Source organism: Tamandua tetradactyla, chromosome 8 (assembly GCF_023851605.1).
Source record: "Tamandua tetradactyla isolate mTamTet1 chromosome 8, mTamTet1.pri, whole genome shotgun sequence".
NCBI classification, from domain to species: domain Eukaryota; kingdom Metazoa; phylum Chordata; class Mammalia; order Pilosa; family Myrmecophagidae; genus Tamandua; species Tamandua tetradactyla.
In genome coordinates, this window is record NC_135334.1 from 54,398,484 (window position 1) to 54,421,574 (window position 23,091).

The 23,091-nt window shown below is 40.5% G+C and overlaps 1 protein-coding gene across 2 annotated transcripts; it reads right to left on the reverse strand.

Moving 5' to 3' along the window:
• Positions 1–837: 837 nt before the first annotated feature.
• Positions 838–13,525, reverse strand: LOC143643407 (tripartite motif-containing protein 43-like). 2 transcript variants are annotated; one of them, XM_077112070.1, is made up of 10 exons: positions 13,455–13,525; positions 11,982–12,079; positions 11,052–11,243; positions 8,349–8,485; positions 6,136–6,553; positions 5,372–5,467; positions 3,964–4,194; positions 3,262–3,284; positions 2,633–2,730; positions 838–1,428 (listed from the first exon to the last, which is right to left on the reverse strand). In XM_077112070.1, exons 5-10 carry the CDS (start codon positions 6,547–6,549, stop codon positions 935–937), a joined length of 1,356 nt encoding a protein of 451 aa, XP_076968185.1. In that variant the 5' UTR covers positions 6,550–6,553; positions 8,349–8,485; positions 11,052–11,243; positions 11,982–12,079; positions 13,455–13,525; the 3' UTR covers positions 838–934. The 2 variants fall into 2 exon arrangements, with proteins under 2 accessions (XP_076968185.1, XP_076968184.1); XM_077112069.1 differs by having other exon boundaries at positions 11,052–12,079.
• Between the last annotated feature and the right edge of the window lie 9,566 nt (positions 13,526–23,091).

Below are 23,091 nucleotides of genomic sequence, written 5' to 3' on the forward strand. Positions count from 1 at the left end.
TATAAAAATAGACCTGGTCCTGGGGTCAAAGCAGATTTCCCTGCTGGGAGTAATTTGATAAGTAGGCTTTTCCTAGTTCAAGATAAGGGATAATAGTATTTTAGATAATAACCAGGTCTGTCTGTGTTGCAAGGATTCTATATTTCTGTGTATCTAGTGGCCCTGCTGACACTAGAGTCAACTGAGCCCTGTTTCAAGTTCAGAGGTCTCATTGCTGAAAGAATTCAGAGATGACAAGGCCAATAGAAATAAGTAGTAAAGTTTATTACACAGAGAGAAAGTACGTGTTAAATAGATTAACTCAGATGTGCTCACAGCAGAGACATGCCTGGAGTGGCAGTGGGTGAGCTTGTCGTACTAGAAAGTCTTTTCAGTGCTCTTCCATCTGGACCTTTGAATACCAGGTGTCTCTTTGTTCCAGGAGGCGATAATTATCAGAAATTGTGGTCTGCGCTCAGGTACCCAAAATTTATCTTTGGGCAGTGCAGATGTTTAACAATCTTTATGACCCCATGCTTTCTGTCATTAACTAAGAGCCCCCTTCCTGCCTCTGAAGTTTCTAAGGTTTGGGGAGGTTTCTGGGCTCTAGGGGAAACTTTTATTCCATGAAGTTTGCAGCTGTGCATTAGCCCTTTCAAAGCTGAATAAAATACGAAGGACCACAGCTTATGATGCCCTATTCTATTGTGCCTTCTCAAAGCAGATGAACAACCACAGCATACATTCTAAATAATGGACCATAGAGATTATTTTAAAGTGAACCAACAACATTTTTCATTTTGTACTATCTTCATATGTAATAACAGCAAAATTTTGTTGCATTAAAGTATATCAAGCTTAAATGACAAAGTATTACTGATTTATTTCAATAGAGGAGGGCTCCCACAGACAAGGAGCTCCCAGACATGTAGTCAGCTTCCTGGTTTCATCTTGATCATACACAACTAGTGAAGAAGAAAGGCCGGAGAGGGAAATTGAAGGAGCAAGTGGGATAGCTCCATATGAGGGAACTTTTGGCAACATTCAAAAAACTCACATTTCCACTGTCAAAATCAAGGAACACGCCAACACGGCCCAGAGGTTTCTGTATATACTGACAAAATATTGGGGCGATGGTGAAGAAGCTGTAATGGTTGTCCTCCTTCACGCATAAAAGAAGAAATACATCCTCATTGTCAATTAGAGTGCCATTCTTCCTTATCCAGGGATCCCTGCAGACTCCTAGAGCCCAGGTGCAAGAATCACCCACATCCAGCTCCCAGTAATGTTTACCAGAGGTGAAGGCCTGGGTCCCCCATGAAGCAAAATTGCTAAATCTTTGAAAATTGACAGTCACATCTTGATGACCACCCGTAGATGTCAATCTTCTCAGACCATCAAACAGCATGCTGTTGTGATTGCATATTTCATTACTGAAGGAAATTTCCACTGTAGAATAAAGAGAATATTCCAGATACAATCAATTTTTAAATTACTATGAGATGAAAAAGTTTACCCAGAGTTTCACTAGGAAAAAAACAAGCTGCAACTTCAAAGGCAGAACTGGATGGAAAGTATCAGGTTCAAGGGCTACCCAAATATAGAGAGAGAAGAAACACATACGTAAGCATAGTGGAAAACATTTCTAACTATTCAGATACAAATGGGAGCATTTTCAGGCCAACTTCTTACATTTCATGGCACATTTGAAATATGGGCATGGAAGCCAAGTTAACAACAGTATAAATTTTTTACTGCCCCGTCTGAGGAAAAATAAATGTACTCAGACCTAAATAAATGGTGATGACTTTGCCAGAGATGTATGATATTCCATTTAAGCAGATTAATACTTAAGAAAAAAATCTAAATATGTTTTTACAGACATGATTGCCTACTGAGAATTTTCATTTACACATGGCTCCATCTCAGACCTAATCTTTCTTTCTTCTTGACCTATCCTGATTTCGATCTATTCTAGAGCTCCATATACAGTCTCATCTATATTGCTTTATTGTTCTCGCCCATAAATTCTTGTTTTCTGTGTTTAGTTATTTTATGATTATTCATGTATTTGTTCTACTCACATCAATTAAATGCCACATTATTACAAATACAATCACTAAGAAACTTTGATGGAAAAATATTTATAAATAAAACACCACTGGGCGGGCCGCGGTGGCTCAGCGGGCAAAGTGCTTGCCTGCTATGCCGGAGGACCTCGGTTCGATTCCCGGCCCCAGCCCATGTAACAAAAACAAAAAAACAAAATACAATAAAACAAGAAAATGTTTAAAAAAAACAAACAAAACAAAAAAAAAAACACCACTAATCCTGTCACCATAATTAATTGCACTTAACTTAAAATTGGAATGCCCTTTATACTTCTGAATGGCTCATTAAACAAATGAAATTGGATCTTTAACTGGTTCTAGATCTCAAGGAACCTTTTTTTGAGTGGTTCTCATTGCAGAAGTGCTTTAATACTGTCCTGAATCACACTTATCTTTTTTCCATTTTCCACTTAGCTTTTTCCATATTATCATAGTGTAAATAGGACTATAAATGCCTATTCATGGGATGCTTTCCTCTGCTAAATGGAAGGTTAATAAAGACAGAAAGATTGCCCATGGGGGAAACCATAACTGACACTCACCTCGGTAGCGGCTGAGCCTGTCTATCAGTCCAGTGATGGACCCTTCATCAAGCTCTGGATTCACAGGCTGGGGCATGTGCAGCTGCGCTGACTCACTCCTGCAGGGGAAGTTTCAGTTCATCTCTATGGTGCCAGAGGCTCCATTCACAGTATATAAGGAAAGACATAAAACACTCAGATAAAAATGTTTTGTCACAGCCTTATACTGATATTGTAGTGAACCTCCATAATCATGGGGTGGGATGGAGTCATTCTCAGAGAATCTTTCTTACTTTTCTTCTCTGCCTGCATCTACTCCCTGCTTCTCAGAGGTACCTGTCTCTCTTGCCTATGTACCTAATCCATCTATCTCTATGTTTATGATTTAAAAATCCTGTAGCAAATTCTGCATTGAACTTTGCAACTCATGCCTCCATGAACTACTGTGAACAAGCATATAAACAACAAACAAGCAAGACTAACTCCTGAAAAGGGGGAATGAGAAATCACATTCAGTAAAATACATACAAATGCACACAAGTTTTAATATCTTAATAAATCATGACTTCATTTTTCTGTCTATTTTAGTTATAGGTTGATCTCTCAATAGCATTCATGATGCCCCAGTTTACATTGAAAGCCAAACTTACCTTGTCAATATGTCTCCCAAATCCTGTAAAGAGAAAAAGAAAAGAGTAGAGTTCTTTACAAATCAGCTGTTCTTATCCAGTCATTAGAGGAAAATTCAAAAAAATATCAAACACCTACTTGCCCTCATTCCCCACTCTTGTAAATTCATTTTCCTTTTCTTCTCTAAGGGATAAGAACCTAAATTCTTGATACATTCAGAACCCAGCTGTGTGAGGAGAGAGTAGTACAAGGACAGTCACTGTGGAACCATCCAGGACTGTCTGCAAAGCAGTCTTACCCTGGGTTTGGCACAGACGGAATGTGCTCCAACTAAGGGTAACTGAAACTGAGGATTTCTAGACAGAAAACATTAGGAGGAGGCAAATTTTGGCTTTCCCCGAGATTTCCCCATACTGTCCAACTTCTGATAAAAATGGTATGTCTGTCAGTAAGTTGTTCCTTTCTGGTTTTTAAAAAAAGTGACATAAAAATAATTTTAAAAGGGAATGTTCCCTGGTAGATCCACTTTATGCCATAAAAACTTGGTTGTTCCTGGTTAATATAGGAGTTCCTGTTTATTTCTTTAATCCCAATTAAGAATTAGTCTCCACCATAAAAGTTGGAGATGAGGAAATTTTTTGGTACCAAATGAATAAAAAAAGGTCAAAGATGGTGGATTTGAGTTAATGTAAATTATTTTGAGGCATGTCCTTGGTTTTTACCTGGAGCATCTCCACATCTGGTTTATGGCACATTTTCATCAGCTCTTCATACATTTCTCTTAGATGTTTCCTCTTTTGAACCATCATGGATTCATTTTCCTTGAGTTCCTGTAAAATCTTCTTGCCTTCCTTTCTCAGTCTCTCTAATTGTTGTTGTTCTTCCTTATGGAGATCTGGATGCAGCTTCTTATGCACATCTTTGATAATCATTCTCCTTAGACTCACATAATCCTGCGGGGACATGAATCTCCTAGATTACATACCCAGACTGACTTTGATATCCTCTATATAAATTTCATCTATTGCAACAACCAGCTATGTACGCCCTAAATTCATGTCTTCCATGTCTCAGAAACTGTAAATTCATCCCTTTCCCATAATCGCTTATTTCCATTCTTTATTAACTACAAGATGCAAACCCATCCTTTCCTCAAACCGCTTTCATCCACTTCATAAATTCTTGAGAAAAGAAAAGCCTTTCAGAGTTAATGTCTTTAATATACATCCTGTCACATCTGAAATACTGCATGCAAACAACTGAAATTTGTGATTACTTAGTAAATTATACCTAATATTTAGATACCTTTGTTAATAAATTGTTCTCTTCTTTCTAACACAGAATGGAAAGCCATTAGATAAGATATTCTTAAAATTCCTAACCCCAGGGCTTCAAACTAATTTCTATCCTCATAGTCCTTTCTCTGTACTCCTTGTCCCTCTTACTGTCTAAGCACAGGCTCCCTTGCTGTCCTGCCAATTTAAGGATGTGACTCTTCATTCCATTGCATACTGACTCCTAATATTTATAAACTCAATATCTCTCCACCTCCCCAGTCCTTCTCTTCTTCTTTTCCTCACCTCTCCAATGTATTCAAATCTCTCCTATTTGAACCAATATCATTCTTTAGCTACTCTTAGTTTCTCTACCGATTAGCTTTTACCATCCCAGACACACTTCTTAAACTGCTGTTTACACTTTCTTTTGTGCCCTATTGGCATCATTGTACTAATCATTATATGAAAGACCTGAGCTTCCAACTATATACTCTTTAATTTATATAATCTCATACAAAGAAATCTCTGCCTTAAATAACCATGCATTTTTAACACATACTTATCCTTCAGAACTCAAATTGATTTTGAACCTGAGAAACTTATTGACCTCCTAAACCATAGCTACTGAACTTCTCCAAATCCCTATATGTATTTCTACCAGTTACTGTTAAATTAGGGTCTAGAAATCTTAAATGAGCTAGGTTACCCTATGTTGAAAAAGCAGATTCTTTTTCCTATTGACAAACCTATTCCAGAATCTCATGGCTACATGATTTCAGCTCAAATTCTGAGCAGATGAATTTCCACCATATCTGTCTTGAGGTAATTCTGAGAGAAAGAGTCTCATACTTACATTCCACACGCTGATTACACTGCTTTCTTCATTTAGATTTCTCTTATTTTCTTGGATCTTTTCCCATACAGAACTCATTTGCTTTAGGAGCTTCTCCTGAAAAAGAGCTATATATTAGGCACAAGAGAAGCAAATAACACAGATTTCAAGCCTTAAGCAATGTAGAGAGGAAAGAGATGTTAGATAAATGTACTGTGGGGAGAGTGGAGAAATCATTAAATTTCTGTGGTTAGTGCTCAGCATCATTAGTTCTGAGAGATCTCATACAGTAATATCACAAAATGTTGTACTGTACTGTAATCATTTGCCTAGGGAAACTAATAAGGATTTTACACAATGTGGCTAATTTCTGATAAGCATCTTGCCTCAGCATTTGGTTCTATTGATGCTATTTCCCTATACGTTCCAGTTTACTACTATCCATTTTGTCTAGAGTTATTAAATATGTTTCAATTATGGAGGTCTCTTAGGTCTTCTAGGTTTGGTAGCCAGAGATTGCTTCTGGACTTGAAGGCTTTGCAATGACCAGCACATTGTACTGCATAATCAGAAAAATAATTATTAATCACTATCCCACTGGAATAAAACTCCATGAAGGCATTTTATTTATTTATTTTATTCAAAATTTTATCTTTTATGCCTAAAACAGTAACTATTTCATACTAGGCATTTAGGCAGGATTAATCATCATCATGTACCTCATTTTTCCTAATCTTTGCAGTAGTATCCCTAGCTTTCAGAGTGCTCTCAGAGGCGTCACTTACCCGGTAGTGCTCAGCCGCCCCTTCTATGGAAGAGTGTTTGTGAGTCTCGTGCTCCTGAGACTTAGAGCAGGACCAACAGAGCAGGTCCTTGTCCTCTTCACAGAAGATCTTCTTGGTCTCCTTGTGTGTCCCACACAGATGCTCCTCTGAGCTCAGGAACTGGCAGAGACTTGCTCGTCTGACATAGGACACCATATTCTTCAGGAGAATACTGGTTTTGAAGTGTGTCTGCTGAGAGGTTTCAGCCCTGCATGTGGGGCATTTGGCAGGTGCTTCTGCTCCTTCCCAGGAAAGATAGAGACAGGGCCTGCAAAAGCTGTGCCCACAGCCTATGGTGACCGGGTCTACAAGGTAGTTCAGGCAGATGAGGCAGGTGAGTTCTTGCTGGAAGGCCTGTGGGATGTCTGAGTCCATTTTCCTGAGGGAAAAAGTTTAGATGAGGTTACTAGTCTGCCCTAGAGAGACACAGGCTGAAGGAAAATTTTGCTGAGGTTATAACTCAGCAATACCTTTGTGGCTTGAGTAGAATAGGATTTATTTCGCATATGACACAAATGAAAAACTGAGGCACAAAGAGAGCTCTTAAGTTCTGTGGAAAACTTTGTGTATGTGTCTTTTATTTTTTACCCAATGAACAGCATCTACCTTGCCAACCCCTATTCTCCATAAAAAAAAAAAAAATTGAGTTTTATTGAGGTATGACTTTTATCCAAATTGTTTGAGTTTCAGGAGTTTGACCCAATCTAAAGCTCCAGGGCATAGGGTCTATTGGTCTGAAAATTAACCATACTGTACTTTCCACTGATTGGCTTAGCAAAGGGCATAAAAGTAAGGTCTCGTACTTTCATTATTTCATTTAATTATCACAATTGTCCTATCATGTGACCTCTCCAAAAATGCACAGACAGCAAAGTTTGGAGCCAGAATACGTACCTTCAATTAAAATCAGCAAAATACTGTTGTAGCATATTTCCCAAGACACACCAGGCACGAATATTCATTGTGTAAGCAACTACGTGAATTCAATCAACAACTATCTATCAATGTCTATCAATTTGGGGATGTAACAATTGATGCAAAAAACATTCTTAGAAGAGTAATAATAAATGCTAAAAAAATTTAATAAATGCAGAAATGTGCAGAATGCCAATCTGCATGTCTTCCATCCCTCACCCAAGATGCAGAAAATGCCCTCCTTGAAACCGATTGACAAAAATTCATAAAATGTATATCCAAGACAGTCACAAAATCAAATTTTCTCCTATGGTATCTTTCATCTCAAACAGAACCAACCATCCAAAAGCAATTCTGGAATACATAAGAGTTAATAGAAGGCCAACCAGGCTTTGGCCTCCTATCTCTGTATCTAAACCCCTGAATTCAAACAAACCAAAAATAAAAAAGAATAACAGAACCATCCAAGTCTTATTTTCAAGCACCCCTTCACATTGTGAAAAGATATAATTGTTATGTAGTAATAACAATGAGCATGAGAAAACTAATCATGCATTTAAAATAAGTGGGTTCTGATTTTTATTTAGGCAAATAAAGATGGCACTCTCACATCTGATTTTTTTGTATGGTCACTTTTCTCCAAGCCCAATCATTTCCTGACTTCCTTAAACCGCGTCAAAAAAAAAAAAAAAATGATGTTTCTGAAGACAATATATTGCCCATACTCAGAAACAGTATTCCCAAACTTTTCAATGCATTTTCTACTCATACATTGCATTATCTATTTACACACTGTAGATATACTCTCACTTTTATATACATGTTTACACCATTTAGTGTTAAGAGTAACACTTGTTGTGTTAGAGTAGAACCTAACACTTTTATATGTAGAGAATAAAATCTCCTAACCCATTTTAGAATCTAAATAATCCAAGCATAAAATTACAAAATATCTGGCAACTATAATCCATATGATCAAAGTAATATGTAAAATAACAGACCAAAATCATACTGATGATCAATTATCATATTGATTCCAAAACCATATAGCAAAGTAAGGTGGCAAAAAAAAAAAAAAAAAACTTGAATTCATAAATAGGTCAGAAGATTGGGATTGTTTCTATAAACTAGGCAAACAGATTAATTTCATAGAATCTACCTCAATTTACTGATGTTTAAATTAACATTGTGATTTTTTTTCAATTTGTTTTGGTTTGGCAAAGAATCAGTAACTCCTCTCCTGTAAATTTTGTACTCACCTTAGGAATATGTCAATGGCTTCACCAGTTTTTACGTTAGAAGTACCACTATGGAAGTCAGTTGAGGGATCAGTTCCTTACAAGGTGGTAGGAGTAGCTTTCAGAAGTTTCCACAGCTGCTGAGTCCCAAATGCGCTCTGTGTGTTTGGAGAAAATTGAGCTTGAGCTTCGCTCCTTGGGTGTCCTTTTATTGAATTCCTGAAGAACACACCCATTTCTTTCATGTGATTGCATTTCATGGTCTTCAGATAGGTTTTAACATGAATGATTAGGTTTCTTTCAAACAAATGAAAGGATTGATTTAACGACTTTGCTAATCTCCATAAACCTTTAGAAACATCATCTCATCAAGAGCCACTCACTTTTCAACAAATGAACCTCCAAATGCAAACATCGTATTCAACATTTTTTGTCCAAGGTCTTTAATTTTTAACTTATAAAAGTTAGAAAAGAAAATGTCATCTGTTAGCGTAGAATATTGTAGAAAATTAATTGCAAGATTTAGAAATATTTTGCCTGGGTTTAACTTTGATTTTAATTATATTCTATCTTATAGGAAGTGTATTTCATTTATTAATTTCTCTTTATATTTTAATGTAAGCATTTAATTTACCAGTTTTTTTTACTTTGACCATCAGTTCAGAGTGGAGATTTTTCCCACCCCTCACACTCCACATTAAGCCTCCCAGCAAGAGTAGGGCACAGGATTTTCTGCCTGGCACTTCCCAACCAGGTTAAGGGGGTACAGGAGAAAAAGGCTGCGAAGCCCCAGCTCAGGGAACCCCTGGATCAGTGCACTGGAAGAGAGCTGTGCTCAGGTGATTTGGAACTTATTTCTACTGGAGAAGGTGATGGTGGTGTGGTTATGTCCCCTAACCCATTTAGTCCACTGCTTATGTGGTGGGGAGAGATGCCACCATGATCCTTGAGAAATTCCCCTTCCTAATTACACTTGACCTCAGATGTCCTTCATGCAATCTGGGAAAGCCAAATCTGATTCTGGAGATGCAGCTCAGACCTTCTTACAAGTACTTAGAGCATTTCCTTGTGTATTCAGGGACCCTTCAGTCCAGGGACAGTCTGAGCAGCAGGAGAGGTGGAATGAGGCTCTGACGAACAAGAGGAACTGACAGGAGGAGACAAGTGAAGGAGGGAGCCTCAGTTTCCAGATGCTTCTTTTGTGTGTGTGTGAGAAACCCTAGAGGCCCCCATTCTGCACCTGATTCCCCTGAGATCTTGGAGTTTTCCTAGATGAAGACTTCCAGGGATATGGCAAGAGTACAGTCAGATTTGGGGCAGAGGGCAGGGACTTAGCAGGTATAGAATCTCGGTGGGTTGGACCCAGTTAAGTGGGTTCTTGCTGCATGGAATAGGGGTGGGGCATAGTGGGAAGTAACCTTTAGAACCTATAAGCCCAGAAATCTGACGCTTTAGCTCTAATGCATGGAGACAGCCAAATTGGGAAAGGGTGGGTCAAGAGAATTCTGGAGGGCAGTTAAGTGAGAGACTACTTGAAGGGAGGCACTTTTTCTATAGAGGTCACTGAATAGATTATCATCTCTTCTTAGCTTCAGAAATAAGCAGAGGCTTTACTGGGAGGGTGAAGGTGTTGTCCTGCCCTCTACCCAAGGACCCTTCCAGACAAGCCCAGCCCATCCCCACAGGCACAGAGGTCTGCCTGATTTCCTGCTTCCAAGGCCTTTCCCAAATCTAGGGCCCCAATTCCTTGTCGAAACCAGGTATTACCTCAGCTTTTTTGCCTTGTTTTGTTTCAATACCTCCTTTTTCTTTCTTCCTATTTCTTAACCAATTTTCCTAGCACCATCCTTTCCTAACCAAAGCACAGAATTATGTATTTATTGATACAATAACATGTTATTCTAAAATATCAATAAAGATTATCTAGGCATGATGGGATTAAAGTGATTTCATTTTTCTTTTGCTTTTCTGTGTTTTACATAATGTCAGTGTATAAAATGTGATGTATGTGTAAGCAGGAAATAAAATGTACAAACACATGTCCATATGTGCCATAAGTCTGGAGGAAAAGGGATGGCTGAACCTCATATTGTTCAAAGCCCTTTAGACAAACTTCTACTCCTGTATGGAATTATAAGGACTACCAACTTCATGGACAAAAATCTAAACAAGAAACTTAAAAAAATGTTTCTGGACCGCCATCCCAAGGTGAGGAGATGTTTGCCTTCCTTTGATTCTTTGCTGGTAACTACTGTCACTAGGGAGCTGAAAATAAGGTGAGGTTGTTATCAGACCCTGATCAAGTATCATTTCCAGTTAACCTGGGAATTTGAGACCTGAAGCCCAACTCTGAAAAAAGCTCTGGGAAAACTGGTGTGAGACGTGAGGGGAAGGGGCAGGGGGGGTGGGGTGGGGAATAAGAATGGACAGTATCTGGTTTATAAATCTGTTTTCTCACCACCAGCTTGTGCTTTTCAACAAGAACCCCGAGGTCCTAGTTTGGGGGACCTCACCTTAAGGAATGTCCCGCAATCAGCCCCACCCTCCCAGGAGGAGACCCAGTGAAGTCCACGTTCCCACCACCCAGGCAGGCGAAGAAAAGGGCGCCCCCTCGGCAGCTTCTCAGTCCCTTCTGACCCATTAATATCCAAGCAGACGTTGCCCAGCAGTTATGCTAAATGGTTTTTAACATATACAAAAAATACACATCTTTATAAAAAGTACATTTTTTTTTCCTCATCAGCGACTTGGAGCCAGATACCGCCCAGGAAACACGGCCAGGGACGTGGCTTTTCCGCCTGGTGGGGCGGCGGTGTGAGAAGGGGGGAGGCGCTGGCCTCCCACAGACCCCGAGGAGCTGCACTTCTGCGGCCGTCCCAGACCCGTCCTGTGGGTGGCGGCTGGCTGCCCTGAGTTCTGGAGTCATGAGGCCTCATAGCAAAGTCCACGTCCAGGGTGGAATCCAAGTCAAAAATGAGACAAACAAAAGAAACAGACCATCTTTGAAATCTCTAAAAACTGATAGAAAACCAGAAAAATCCAAATATAGGCCACTTTGGGGAAAAGTATTTTATCTGGAGTTACTGTTGTGGAGCACCCCTTGTTAAGGCTATGAACGGGTCTCGGGTAGTCCATTTTGCGAGTGTCTCCCAACCCCATTTGGCACAATAGTACTCGTCTTCCCCCTGAAACTCCGGACTTCCCTCTTCGGGACAGGCATAATGATCGATATGCTGTAAACTCCTTTCTTGGGAGGGAGTGCCACACCCGTATTTTTGAATAACAGTTGGCCCTCCCTCCTGGAGATGCCCCCCACCCCCATCCTCTGACTTCCCTGATAAGAGTTCCGTTGATTCCCAAACAATCGACAAAGGTCAGATTGGAGAATCGACTGGGATGGAGTGGTAGTCCTAGCGACCACAGTCCCATCTATCATTCTAGTGAGTTCCCAGGTATAGTTCATAACCTGGTGAGGGCTCTTACTCGTGACCCCCATCAGGGTTATCAGGAGGACCCAGAGGGATTTCTGGAGTGTCTTATCTTTAGTGGATCTTCAGTTCACTGGATGGTCCGTTTTTCGGGAGACTGGTCCGGGGCTACCTTTTTGATCTGGGTGTGATGAATCCAGTGCCATTTTCCCACAACATTTACTACCTTCGGGGTTGAGAGGATCACTGGCAAGGTCCCATCCACCCGGCCTCCAAGGTGGCTGGCTGAAGTTTCTTTATCCAGACTAGGTCTCTGGGCTGCACCTGAAATAGATCTTTTTTAAGGACAGAATTCATTGGTCCCGGGTGGGCAGCCTTTACCAGCTCCCGAGTTCGCTGAGTGGCAGACTGCAAGGCCTGTAATGATTTTAGAAGAGAATAGTTATTTAATTCAGCCATTTTTTCCTCCCCCAACTTAGGAATTAGCGGGGGTGGTCACCCAAACATGATTTCATATGGAGTAATTCCCTTAACATAAAGAATACATCTAGTCCTTAGGAGGGCAAATGTAAGGAGACTCACCCAGTTTTTGCCAGTCTCGAGCTTTAATTTATTCAAAGTTTCTTTGATTGTTCTTTTTATTTGCTCAGCCTGCCCTCAACACTATGGCCTATAAATACAATGCAACCTCCATTGGATATTTGCTAATAATTGAGTAACCTGGGCAATGAATGCTGGCCCATTGTCAGACCCCATTGGAGTTGGGAGGCTAAATCAGGGGACAATTTTGGAAACTAGTTTTTTTACTACTATTTGTGCTGTCTCGGTTCTGGTAGGAAATGCCTCAGTCCATCCGGAGAAGGTGTTGATGAAGACTAACAGGTATTTGTATCCATATAGGCCAGGTAATATTTCCGTGAAATGTATTTCCCACTGTTCCCCCGGGGCTTGTCCCCTCAGCATGGTTCCTTGAGGTATTTCTTTCCCTCGGCCGGAATTTACCTGGACACAAATGTGGCATCTGGACGACACATGCCGGGCTTGTTGCTGCAATCGGGGGATGTAATAATCTCTCTGTAATAGTTCAGTTAGTTTCATACTGCCCAGGTGTGTACTTTGGTGAACCTGGGTAACTAAATTTTTCCCAAGTTGCTCCAGCACTAGGATTCTCCCACCCGGGAGAATTTTCCAACCATCTGGATCTGTGTCAGTGCCCAGGGTCTGGCCCAGTCTAATCTCTTCCCTGGTATATTTTGGAGGGCTCGGCAATACTTGCCCTGGCAGAACAGGAAGTATCTGCAATGTCCCCACTGGTTTTTGGGCAATGTCTTTTGCCATTTTGTCAGCCAGGGCACTTCCTCTGGCGATTCCAGTTTCAACAGTCTGATGTCCTTGGCAATGTATAATGACTGCCCTTTTTGACAACCAGATAGCCTCTAGCAAGGCGAGTATTCCTGGTACATTTTTTACTTCCTTTCCTCCCGATGTCAAAAGGCCCCGTTCCCGATATAGTGCCCCATGGATGTGTGCATTTGCGAAGGCGTATCTGCTGTCCATGTAGATATTGACAACCTTCCCCTTTCCCCACCTTAGGGCTTAGGTCAGAGCTATTAGTTTGGCCTTCTGGGCCGAAGTTCCATGTCCTAGAGCCTGAGCCCAGATGAGCCGGTCCATAGTTACCACCACTGCCCCAGTGTACCTGATTCCCTCTGAGACATAACTGCTTCCATCTGTGTATAATTCTTCATCAGGATCTGGCCAGGGGTTGTTTGTGAGGTCAGCCCTCAGGTTCATGAGAGATTCCAGAATCTTGCGATAGTCATGGATGAGCTTGGATGGGTCATCATCCAGAAGCAAGGTGGCAGGGTTAAGAGCCGCCGTTTTTTAAGAAGTGGATTCTTGGGGGATTCAGTAGCAGTACCTGATATTGGGTTATCTAAGCTTTTGAGAGCCATCTCTCGGGGGGTCTCCTTAGTAATGTTTCTACTGAATGTGGGGGCACTATGTGTAAGTCCTGTCCCAGAGTTAATTTAGATGCTTCTTTCACTAAAATGGCTGTGGTGGCAATGGCTCAGAGGCAGCTTGGTCACCCAGCCGCCACATAGTCTAGTCTTTTAGACAGGTAGGCAACCGGCCTTTTCCACAGTCCTAGCATCTGAGTGAGGACTCCTTTTGCTATTCCTTGGGTTTCAGCAATGTGTAGCTGAAAAGGTTTGGGCAGGTCTGGCAAGGATGAGGTAGGAGCACTCACAAGAGCTTGTTTTAGCATTTTGAAAGCTTTGTGCTCAGTCTCAGTCCATGTTAGGGCTTCCTCCTTTCCCCCTGTGCTAATGTACAGAGGTTTGGCTATTTCTGCAAACTCAAGAATCCAGAGCTGGCAATATCCAACTGCTCCTAAGAAATCCCACACCTGCCTTTTTGTTTTTGGTTGTGGTATTTTTAGGATAGCTTCAATTCGATTAGAAGACAGGGCTCTTTTCCCCCTTCTAATTCATACTCGAAGTATGTTGCTGAACTAGTGCAGTTGGGCCTTTTTGGCCGAGACCCGATAGCCCAGCTGAGCTAACTCCTGTTACAAGAGTTTGGTTGCCTTTTTACAATCTGACAGGTTACTAGCTGCCAGTAGGAGGTCATCTACATATTGTAAGAGGGTTATCTCTGGATGCTTTTGTCTGTAATGAGACAGATCCTGACTTAAGACTTCTTTGAACAGGGTGGAGGAATTTTTGAAACCCTGTGGCAACCGAGTCCAGGTTAGTTGTCCAGAGAACACCCCTTCTGGCACAGTTCTTTCAAAAGCAAAGATGGATTGACTTGCCACAGCCAGGGGAAATGAAAAGAAGGCATCCTTTAAGTCCTAAATGGTGTAGACCTGCTGGCTGGGAGGTAACAGGCTCAAGAGTGTATATGGATTAGGCAAAGTAGGGTGGATGATTTCAATTTTTTATTTACCTCTCGGAGATCTTGTACCGGCCAGAAATGATCAGTGCCGGGTTTTTGGACTGGGAGAAGGGGAGTGTTCCAGGCCGAATGGCAGGGGACTAGAATACCTGCCTCCTGGAGTCTTTTGATATGGACTACAATGCCTTTCTTAGCCTTAAAGCTTATTGGGTATTGTTGGACTCTTATTGGGGTGGCAGTGCTAGTCAGCTGGACAACAATGGGGGGCCGGTGGGCAGCTAATCTTGGTAGGTTAGTTTCTGCCCATACTCCTAATACTTTTTCTTTATATTCCCGCAAATATGGGCTTGGGGCCAGCAGCACCACCTCTGTAGTAAGTAAATACTCTTCCAATAAAGGACAAGTGAGGAGGATTGCCGAGGGATTTGTATTGAAGGAGAGCTCAGCCAAATTGTTTTTGAAAGAGATGGTAGTTGTAATTTCTGGAGATGATCTTTTCCCAAGAGGGGGTATGGATACTCTGGCATTACAAGAAATGAGTGGGTGACAGTCCCTTCCTCAAGGTTAGTGATCCTAGTCTTTGTCCATGGATAGGACTTTGTTTTTCCCTTTGCTCAATGTATGGGGATTTTTTCCTTAGATATGGGCCCTTCTGCTTGCTGGAGGATGGAGAAGGTCACCCCAGTACCCACAAGAAATTTTATAAACTTGCCCCCAATTTCTAACGTGACCTTGGGCTCCTGGGACTCAATGGAATGGAGCCCCAGCCCCGTGAATCCGCCTCTTCAACTAGGATGGGGGCCGGTTTCAGTCCTTTTAGTCCTCTTTTAGGGCATTCATTTTTCCAACTTCATCTCTTTGCAGTAGGCACATTGATTCGCGCCTAGGCCCAACCTTTTTCCTTTGTCCCCCTTCCTTCTTCAATGATGCCCCATCTACCTTTTTGTTTCTCCTGTTCAACTTTTGTGGATACCAAAATTTTGGCTATTTTTTTGGACTGCGTGGTCCCGGGGTTGTCTCTGTTATTAAAAGTTCTTTGGGCAACCTCTACCAGTTCGGAGAGCACTTTACCCTCAAATCCTTCTAATTTCTGTAATTTTTTCTTAAATCTGGGACTGACTGGGTGACAAATGCTATATTTATGGCCTGCCTATTTTCAGGCACTTCTGGATCTATAGGGGTGTACAAGCAGTGTGCCTCAAGGAAGCACTCAAGGAAAGTGGCCAGAGATTCATCCAGTTTTTGTATGGTTTCACTTACCCGAGACAAGTTGGTTGGTTTCTAGGCCACCGCTCATATTCCCCAGAGTAGAGTCTGGCGATACAGATCGAGAGTCTCCTTACCTCTATCACTGTTGGGGTACCCTCCAGGATAGGTGGAGGGAACACAGTCTCCAATTGGGTTGGTTCGGAGGTCAGTTGTCCTTCAGGTCTAAGAATTAACTTCCTCGCTTCTCTCCTGACTCAGTCTCATTCCTTGGAGGTAAAGAGGGCCTGGAGGAGCTGTTGGCAGACACTCCAGGTGGGCTGGTGGATAAAAAAGACAGTCTCCAAGAAGGAGATGAGCCCTTGGGGCTTTTCAGAGAAAGAGGGATTCTGGTTTTTCCAGTTATACAGGTCACTGGAGGAAAAGGAGACATAGACCATAAAAGGTGGGTAGTCATACCCCAGGGCAGGGCCAACCTGTTTTAAGGGTAATATTAGAGCTCTGGACAAATCTGGTGATTGTGAACAAGAAGAAGGGTGGTAAGCAGAGCCACTTCTGGTATGGGGTGAGCTGAAGGTCACCTCCTGGCTACTAGAGGGACTAACTGCCATCTCTTGGCTGTCTCCCCTCTCTGGTCTCAGATGGGGTGGAGGGGCTGTTGGATATGGGGGAGGATCTGTCAAGAGAGGGTCCTCTGATGGCTCTGTTAATATTGGGATTCCATTGGTCTCTTCTTGCAAAGTTTTTATTAGGAGGGCTGTTTTCGATCTGGGAGGTCTTTCTTTTTGGGGCTCCAGGCAGGATAGTAACTACTTGGGTTTTTCTGTCAAAATTTCAATCCAAATTAAAATGTAGGGGATTTGGTCAGGGTGGCCTGGACTACCAAAAATTACCCTTTTGACTTTATAAACAATAAGCAGGTCTGTGGTTCCCTCAGGAGACCACCCAGAACCAAAAGCTGGCCATTCTTGTGAGCAGAATTTTTCCAAATCAAAGGTGTTAATAGGGGCTCCATAGTCTCTGGCCTACTGCTGAAATTCATGAAAATTTTTTAAAAAGCACTGGAGGGGAGTACAGACAGATGAGCTTTATTGACCCATAGCAAGGACAACACAAAATGCGACAAGACCAACACTTGAGAGAAGGGACAGACTAAACCAAGACACACAAAACCCTATCTTTAAATGGTTTCTAACCAGAAACCCCGGGCAACATCTTGCTCTGGGACCTGACCTCGGAAGTAGTGCTGCATCCAGCCTTCCAGAGGTCCCCAGCTGGATCCAGTAACAAACCTATACTCACCAGTGAGATTTCCAGAAACAGGTGACTCCACCAGATGTTTGTACAATTTGGAGGGTCCTGTGGCACCGGCCTGGTCTCCAGTACTTGCCTGGGGTGGAGGAACATCTCTCTGAGGGCTTCCCCTAGGCCGGACCCCAGTCCTGGGGGCGATTCCCAGGACCTGTGGTCACCAGATGTCCCATTAGGGGAGATCTTGCTAGGGGCTCCAAATGTTGGGGGGCACACCAAAAGAGAGACCACACAATTTAAATTGCAAGCCAATCGGGAGTCTTTATTAGCCAGCCGGCAACTGTCTCAGAAACCTCTGAGAAGAGATTCAGAGAGCAGCCACGATAGATTCTCAGAGTTAACTTATAAAGGCTAAAGCCACATCCTAGTTCATAGATGAGAGCAAGCAAGCTTGACCACAGAAGCAGAAAAATGCTGTTAGCTCACACCAAACTACATCCTGTTCCTTCCATTTCCTACCCTTTGTTTTATTGTTTTTGGTAAGTTGAGTTAGTTTTAACTTTTGGGAACTTTCCACCCTAGTTGTTTTGGGGACTTGTCATTATATTGGGGCCTGATTTATAGCTCCTGTTTCTGTTGTGGTTGGGCCTGATTTATTGTTCCTGTTTCTGACCCCCCAAAGTTACCTTCTGTCACCATATCTGAAAGTCTGCAAAAAGATATTAAAGGCTTTGATGGGTTAGTTGAACAATTTCTCAGCAAAGATATCAATTCTCTTATTTCAAACAAAAAAGAAGCTAAATCTGGATAATCGTTGGGTAGAATTTCTCCTGAACCAAGCTCAGAAACTGTGTATATTGCAGATACCACTTCACCTCATCCCAGCTATGATGGAAGTTCATCTAAGTCTCCAGACTCAGTTTGTTTAAAGAGGAAAATTATTAGTTGAAAAAGCTATCGAGGACCATGATTTTATTCCTTCAAATAATATATTATAAAATGCTTTATATTGGGGAGTGAGCTGGCTTGAAATTTTTATATATCCCAGGAAAGCCATGTTCTTTCAATCCTGATCCAATATTGCAGGGTGGGACCTCTTGACTAGGTTGTGTCCCAATTGTGAGTGTGACTGTTGATTAGGATATGTGACTCTGCCCCTCTAAGGTGGGCCTTGATTAGTTTATTGGGGTCCTCTAAAACAGGAAACTTTTTGGAGAAAGTTCTAATGCAGACATTTGGAGATTCTTGGAGTGCAGACAGATATAGTTAGGGAAGTCAGATAAGACCAGGACACAAATGCTTGAAGAGAAGAAATCTCTTGCCTCAGGAGATGCTAAACTAAAAGATAAAACCCAGCATTTTGCCCTGGAGCAGCTAAGTAAGACCTATAGATACTAAAGAGGAAGCCACTGGTATCAGAAGCTGGAAGCAACAGAACTAGGAACGTACTTTCCCATGTGGCAGACATTGGCCTTTCTGGAGTCAAGTTTTCATTCTCTGGATACTTCAGTTTGGGCATTTTTATGGCCTTAGAATTGCAAACTTGTAACTTATAAATTCCATTTATAAAAGCCAATCCATTTCTGGTATATTGCATTCCATGAGCTTTAGCAAACTAAAACAGGGGAGTGAAAATTGTTCATATTGATGACATTAGATACTACATTGGACAAAAGAAAAAAGAATTATATTTACTCAAGAAATTCAATACTTCTATGAGAGATTTGAAGAAGAGATCTAGTATACAGAAAACAAAAAGAGGTAGCCTGAAAAAACTTTTGTAAAGGTGAAAGATATGAGTCAATTTTATAGGTCGTTTTATCTTCAGGTGACCCACATGCCTTTTATAAATTGTACTATTCAGAAGCCCTTTAGTCCATTCAATGTGGATAAACCATCTATTATTTAAAAACAAACATAGGTTAAACTAAGAATCAAAATAGATGGTGATAAATATGGTAGGGCCCCAATTCAACACCACTTGAAAGAGAAGAAAAGAAAGGATATTGTGAATGTTGCTTGCAGAAATATGAAAATCTCAAATCTATAAATGTGCAAGTGTTTATATAGGGATTGATATTTCTAAAACAATATTTGCTATTTACATTTTAGCTTATTTGCTTATTATGGTTTATAATTTGATAATTATAAATTGTAAGTAATTCTTTTTTATAGAGTATCTTAAATTTTAGAAACTCAAAAGAGGGAATATGTATATTGAAAAATCACTTTTATTCATTTAATCAACAAATATTTATTGAGCACCTATTATGTCCCAGTCACTGCTCTCAATGAACAGCACTGAAGAAAGGAGACCAGTTTCCTGCCTTTGTAAAGATTATACTCTATGGGGTGAAGTGAAGTGTGGAGAAGGAAGACAGGTAACCAGAGGATGAAAACATAATAAAGTATATATGGAGAACATTAGATATGCCATGAAAAAACATAAAGCAGGAATGGGGATGTTGCTATTTTAGACTAGACAACGGTTATCTACATTTGAGAATGGGGACCTGAATGAAGGGAGGTAATGAGACTTGTGGCTTCCTGGGGGAGCAGCATTCCAGGCAGAGGGAACAGCTAGCACAGAAGTCCTAAGTTAAAGTGATTGATGGAATCTAAAATCAAATGAGGGCGGCCTGCTCTAAGCAATAGCAGAAGTGATGAGATGTGGTCAGATTGTGGATATATTTTAAAGGTGAAGCAAGACAATTTGCCAGAGGAATTAATATGGGGAATGGGAGAAGATGATGAGTCGGGGGTGTCACAAATATTTGAGGCCTGAGCAATTAAAAAATGACTTTGTCATTTACTCATGGGAAGAGAAGAGAAAGTGAAGCAAATTCTCTGAGGTAGCAGAAGAGAAATACCATATGGAAAGATATGTGAGATCAAGAAAAGCTTTAAAGATGGAAAGAGTTACAGTCTTTAAGCTGTTGGAAAGAGCCTGGTCCAGGCTGGCTGGGTTGAATCCCGACTCCCTGTCTGTGGGACTTTGGACAGAGGTTGGCACGTAGTACTTGGTTAATAAATATTTGCTGCTATTTTTACTATTTGAATTATCAGTGTTTTAAATAATAGAGATTCATTTTGGTTTTGGTGGAATATGATGGGAAGGTTAAGGAGAAAGAATACTACTTTAAAATACCTAATTCATTAACTCTCTGTCTTCAGACTCTTCATTGAAGTTTCCTTGTTATAGTACTTTGGGTCAGTGTTTTGTGTTTTATTGATATAATAAAGGAAAATAAGAAAAACAGTTAAAAATTGTTCTTAATCAGTAGCTAAATATCTCAGAAATACTTCACCTTACAGAAATCAGTTTGTAAATTGAGATACATTTGTCGTGAAGATTGGTATTTAAAAATAGATTTTAGTTTTTCATTAATATGTATATTCTTAGCCAGAATCAATAAAATATTCTTTTGTTTAAAAAAATTACATTTTAATATCTAACTGAAAGGTGTCAGTTGGAAGCAGGAGCCTCTGATTTCCACCACAGATGACCCCCCAGAACCCCACCCCGCTGGTGGTCAGGGGGAAGGTGGTGCTGGGAAGCGCAGCTGCCCTGTGGCCTCCAGGGCTGCACAAACCTTCGGGAGGACAAGGCCCTGTGGCTTCCCCAGGGTGGCAGAACAGGACATGAGGGTGGCACCTTGTCTCCAAGGACAGTGACAACAGGGCAGTACAGATTTGCCACACTTCTGCCTAAGGGCAAAGGTGGTGAAAGTACCACTGTAGAGCCAAGCTGTGGCCAGAGGGCCCCCCTGGAAGGGGCAGCGGTGGCTACAGAGGTTCCAGGCAGGGCCAGGGGCAGGATGGCGCAGGCAGGATGGGCACATGTTCTGGGAGAAGTTTTGAAGCAGCGGCTGGTGCTGCTGGAGAGTTTGCTGTGGACCTGAGTTCCACCCCGGAACCAGCCGAGTGTCCTTGACTTCCTCCTCCTGTGTGGGGGGCCAAGTGAGGGGCAGGCCCTGGGGCTCTCTAATACTAGGGAGCCACGTTCCCTGAGTGCCAGGTTTTAGATGGGGGTACAGAGTAGCAGTTAGAGAACCCAGAGTTTCCCACACAGGGGTCACAGAAGCCATTCTGCCTTCCCACCAACTGCCAGACTTCTGGGAAAGTCAGTCAGCTTTTCCCCTTCATTCACAAGTTTTTCCCATATGTGAGGACCAACTAGGTACTTATTTCATCATTATTTTTAAAAATATTCTTCATTTTGATGAAAATATTTATTTTTATAAGAAAATTTTGTATCACTACACAAATAAAAATGCACTTTACAAAATAAATGGAAAGCCTTACAGAATTTTAAATAAATAAATCATGTCCAAAAAAAAAGCTGACCCATTTACAAAAACACATTTAAAAAAATAAGTTCCTCAAAGAGAAAAATGGTCAATAAAAAATATTTTTTCTCCACATATTCTTAAAGATGCGTAACTATACATTTCTTTTTTTATATGCTTTAAGAGGTCTTGCTTTTCTAAGAAAGCAATTCTTTTTTATTTGGAAAAGCTAATCATATTCATTTATTAATATTTTCAGTTTTAAGGAAAGTAGTTTAAAAAACATAAAAATGTAAATATACTCAAGTAAACTCCTACTAAACTGTTCTGAACACGCAGAAAATGTAGACTTTCCTTTTACAGAAAACGTTAAATCTGTAACAGCAGCATAATTTATATAGAGAAAGAAGCTGGTTTTGAAGTCCCTGAACCTGGATCTCCAGCACGGCCAGCGAGAACTCTGTCGCTGAGCTACCGTGGCCCGTCCCCCAGGTTTTTTTAATACACAGAACATCTGTTTTCTTCCTATACATTATGACAAAGTTTCAAATATAAGCCTTTATTAAAAAAACAGAACTGCTACCCCTGTATGGTAAATTTTAATTTATATTTTCTTAAAAATATATGCTTCAGGGCCACGGTGGCTCAGCAGGCAAGAATGCTTGCCTGCCATGCCAAAGAATCGAACCGGTTCGATTCCCGGTGCCTGCCCATGTAAAAAAAAAAAAAAAAAAAAAAATATATATATATATATATATATATATATATATATATATATATATAATATATAAAATGTATATATATATAATGTATATATATAAAAATGAGTATAAGCGCTGACTCATTATATTGACATTTCTTTTAGTCTCCAGTATCTTAGAGCAGCTAGAAGTAAAAACCTAAAATTGTGGAATAGCAACCCATACCAAACTATGCAATCTGTTCTACAACTAATTGTGCTTTGTTTTGAAATTTATTGTTTTTTTGTATACATTATTTGTCTCACAAAGAAAAAGAAAAAAGGTGATTGTGATGATAAAAAAAATTCCTTCTAGCCTCCTCTATTCTAGAGCAGCTAGAAGGAACAATCTGAGAGGGTTATGCGGTAGCTCATGACAAACTCGGATCGTCTTGTAACTACTTGTTGAAGAGTGCTTTAAAAACTATTGCTTTTTTTCTTTCTTTGCTCTGTATACATGTTATATTATACAATAAAAAAGTTAAAAAATAATAAGGATAAAAATAAATAAATAATGGGGGAGATAAAGGATAAAAATTGGTTAGATTGAAATACTGTGAATCAATGAGAGGGAGGGTTGGGGTATGGGATGTATGAGTTCTGTTTTCTTCTTTTTATTTCTTTTTTTGGAGTGATGCAAATGTTCTAAAAATGATTCTGGTGAAGAATACACAACTACATGATAATATTTTGAGTCAGTGATTGTATAACATGGTTGGACTGTACATGTGTGGATATTTCCCAATAAAAATATTTTTTACAAAAGTATGCCTCAAAGAGGCAATCTAAGTTATTTGCATTCTCATTAGTAATCCATAAACAATTAACTTTTTTCTCAGAAAATTAATTTATTCAATATTGAAGAAAAATTCTTAAAAAAAAGCATATTTAAATTGTATAGAAAATTCTTAAAATACACAACATACACAGAGCCCAAGTCCTAGAGAAGT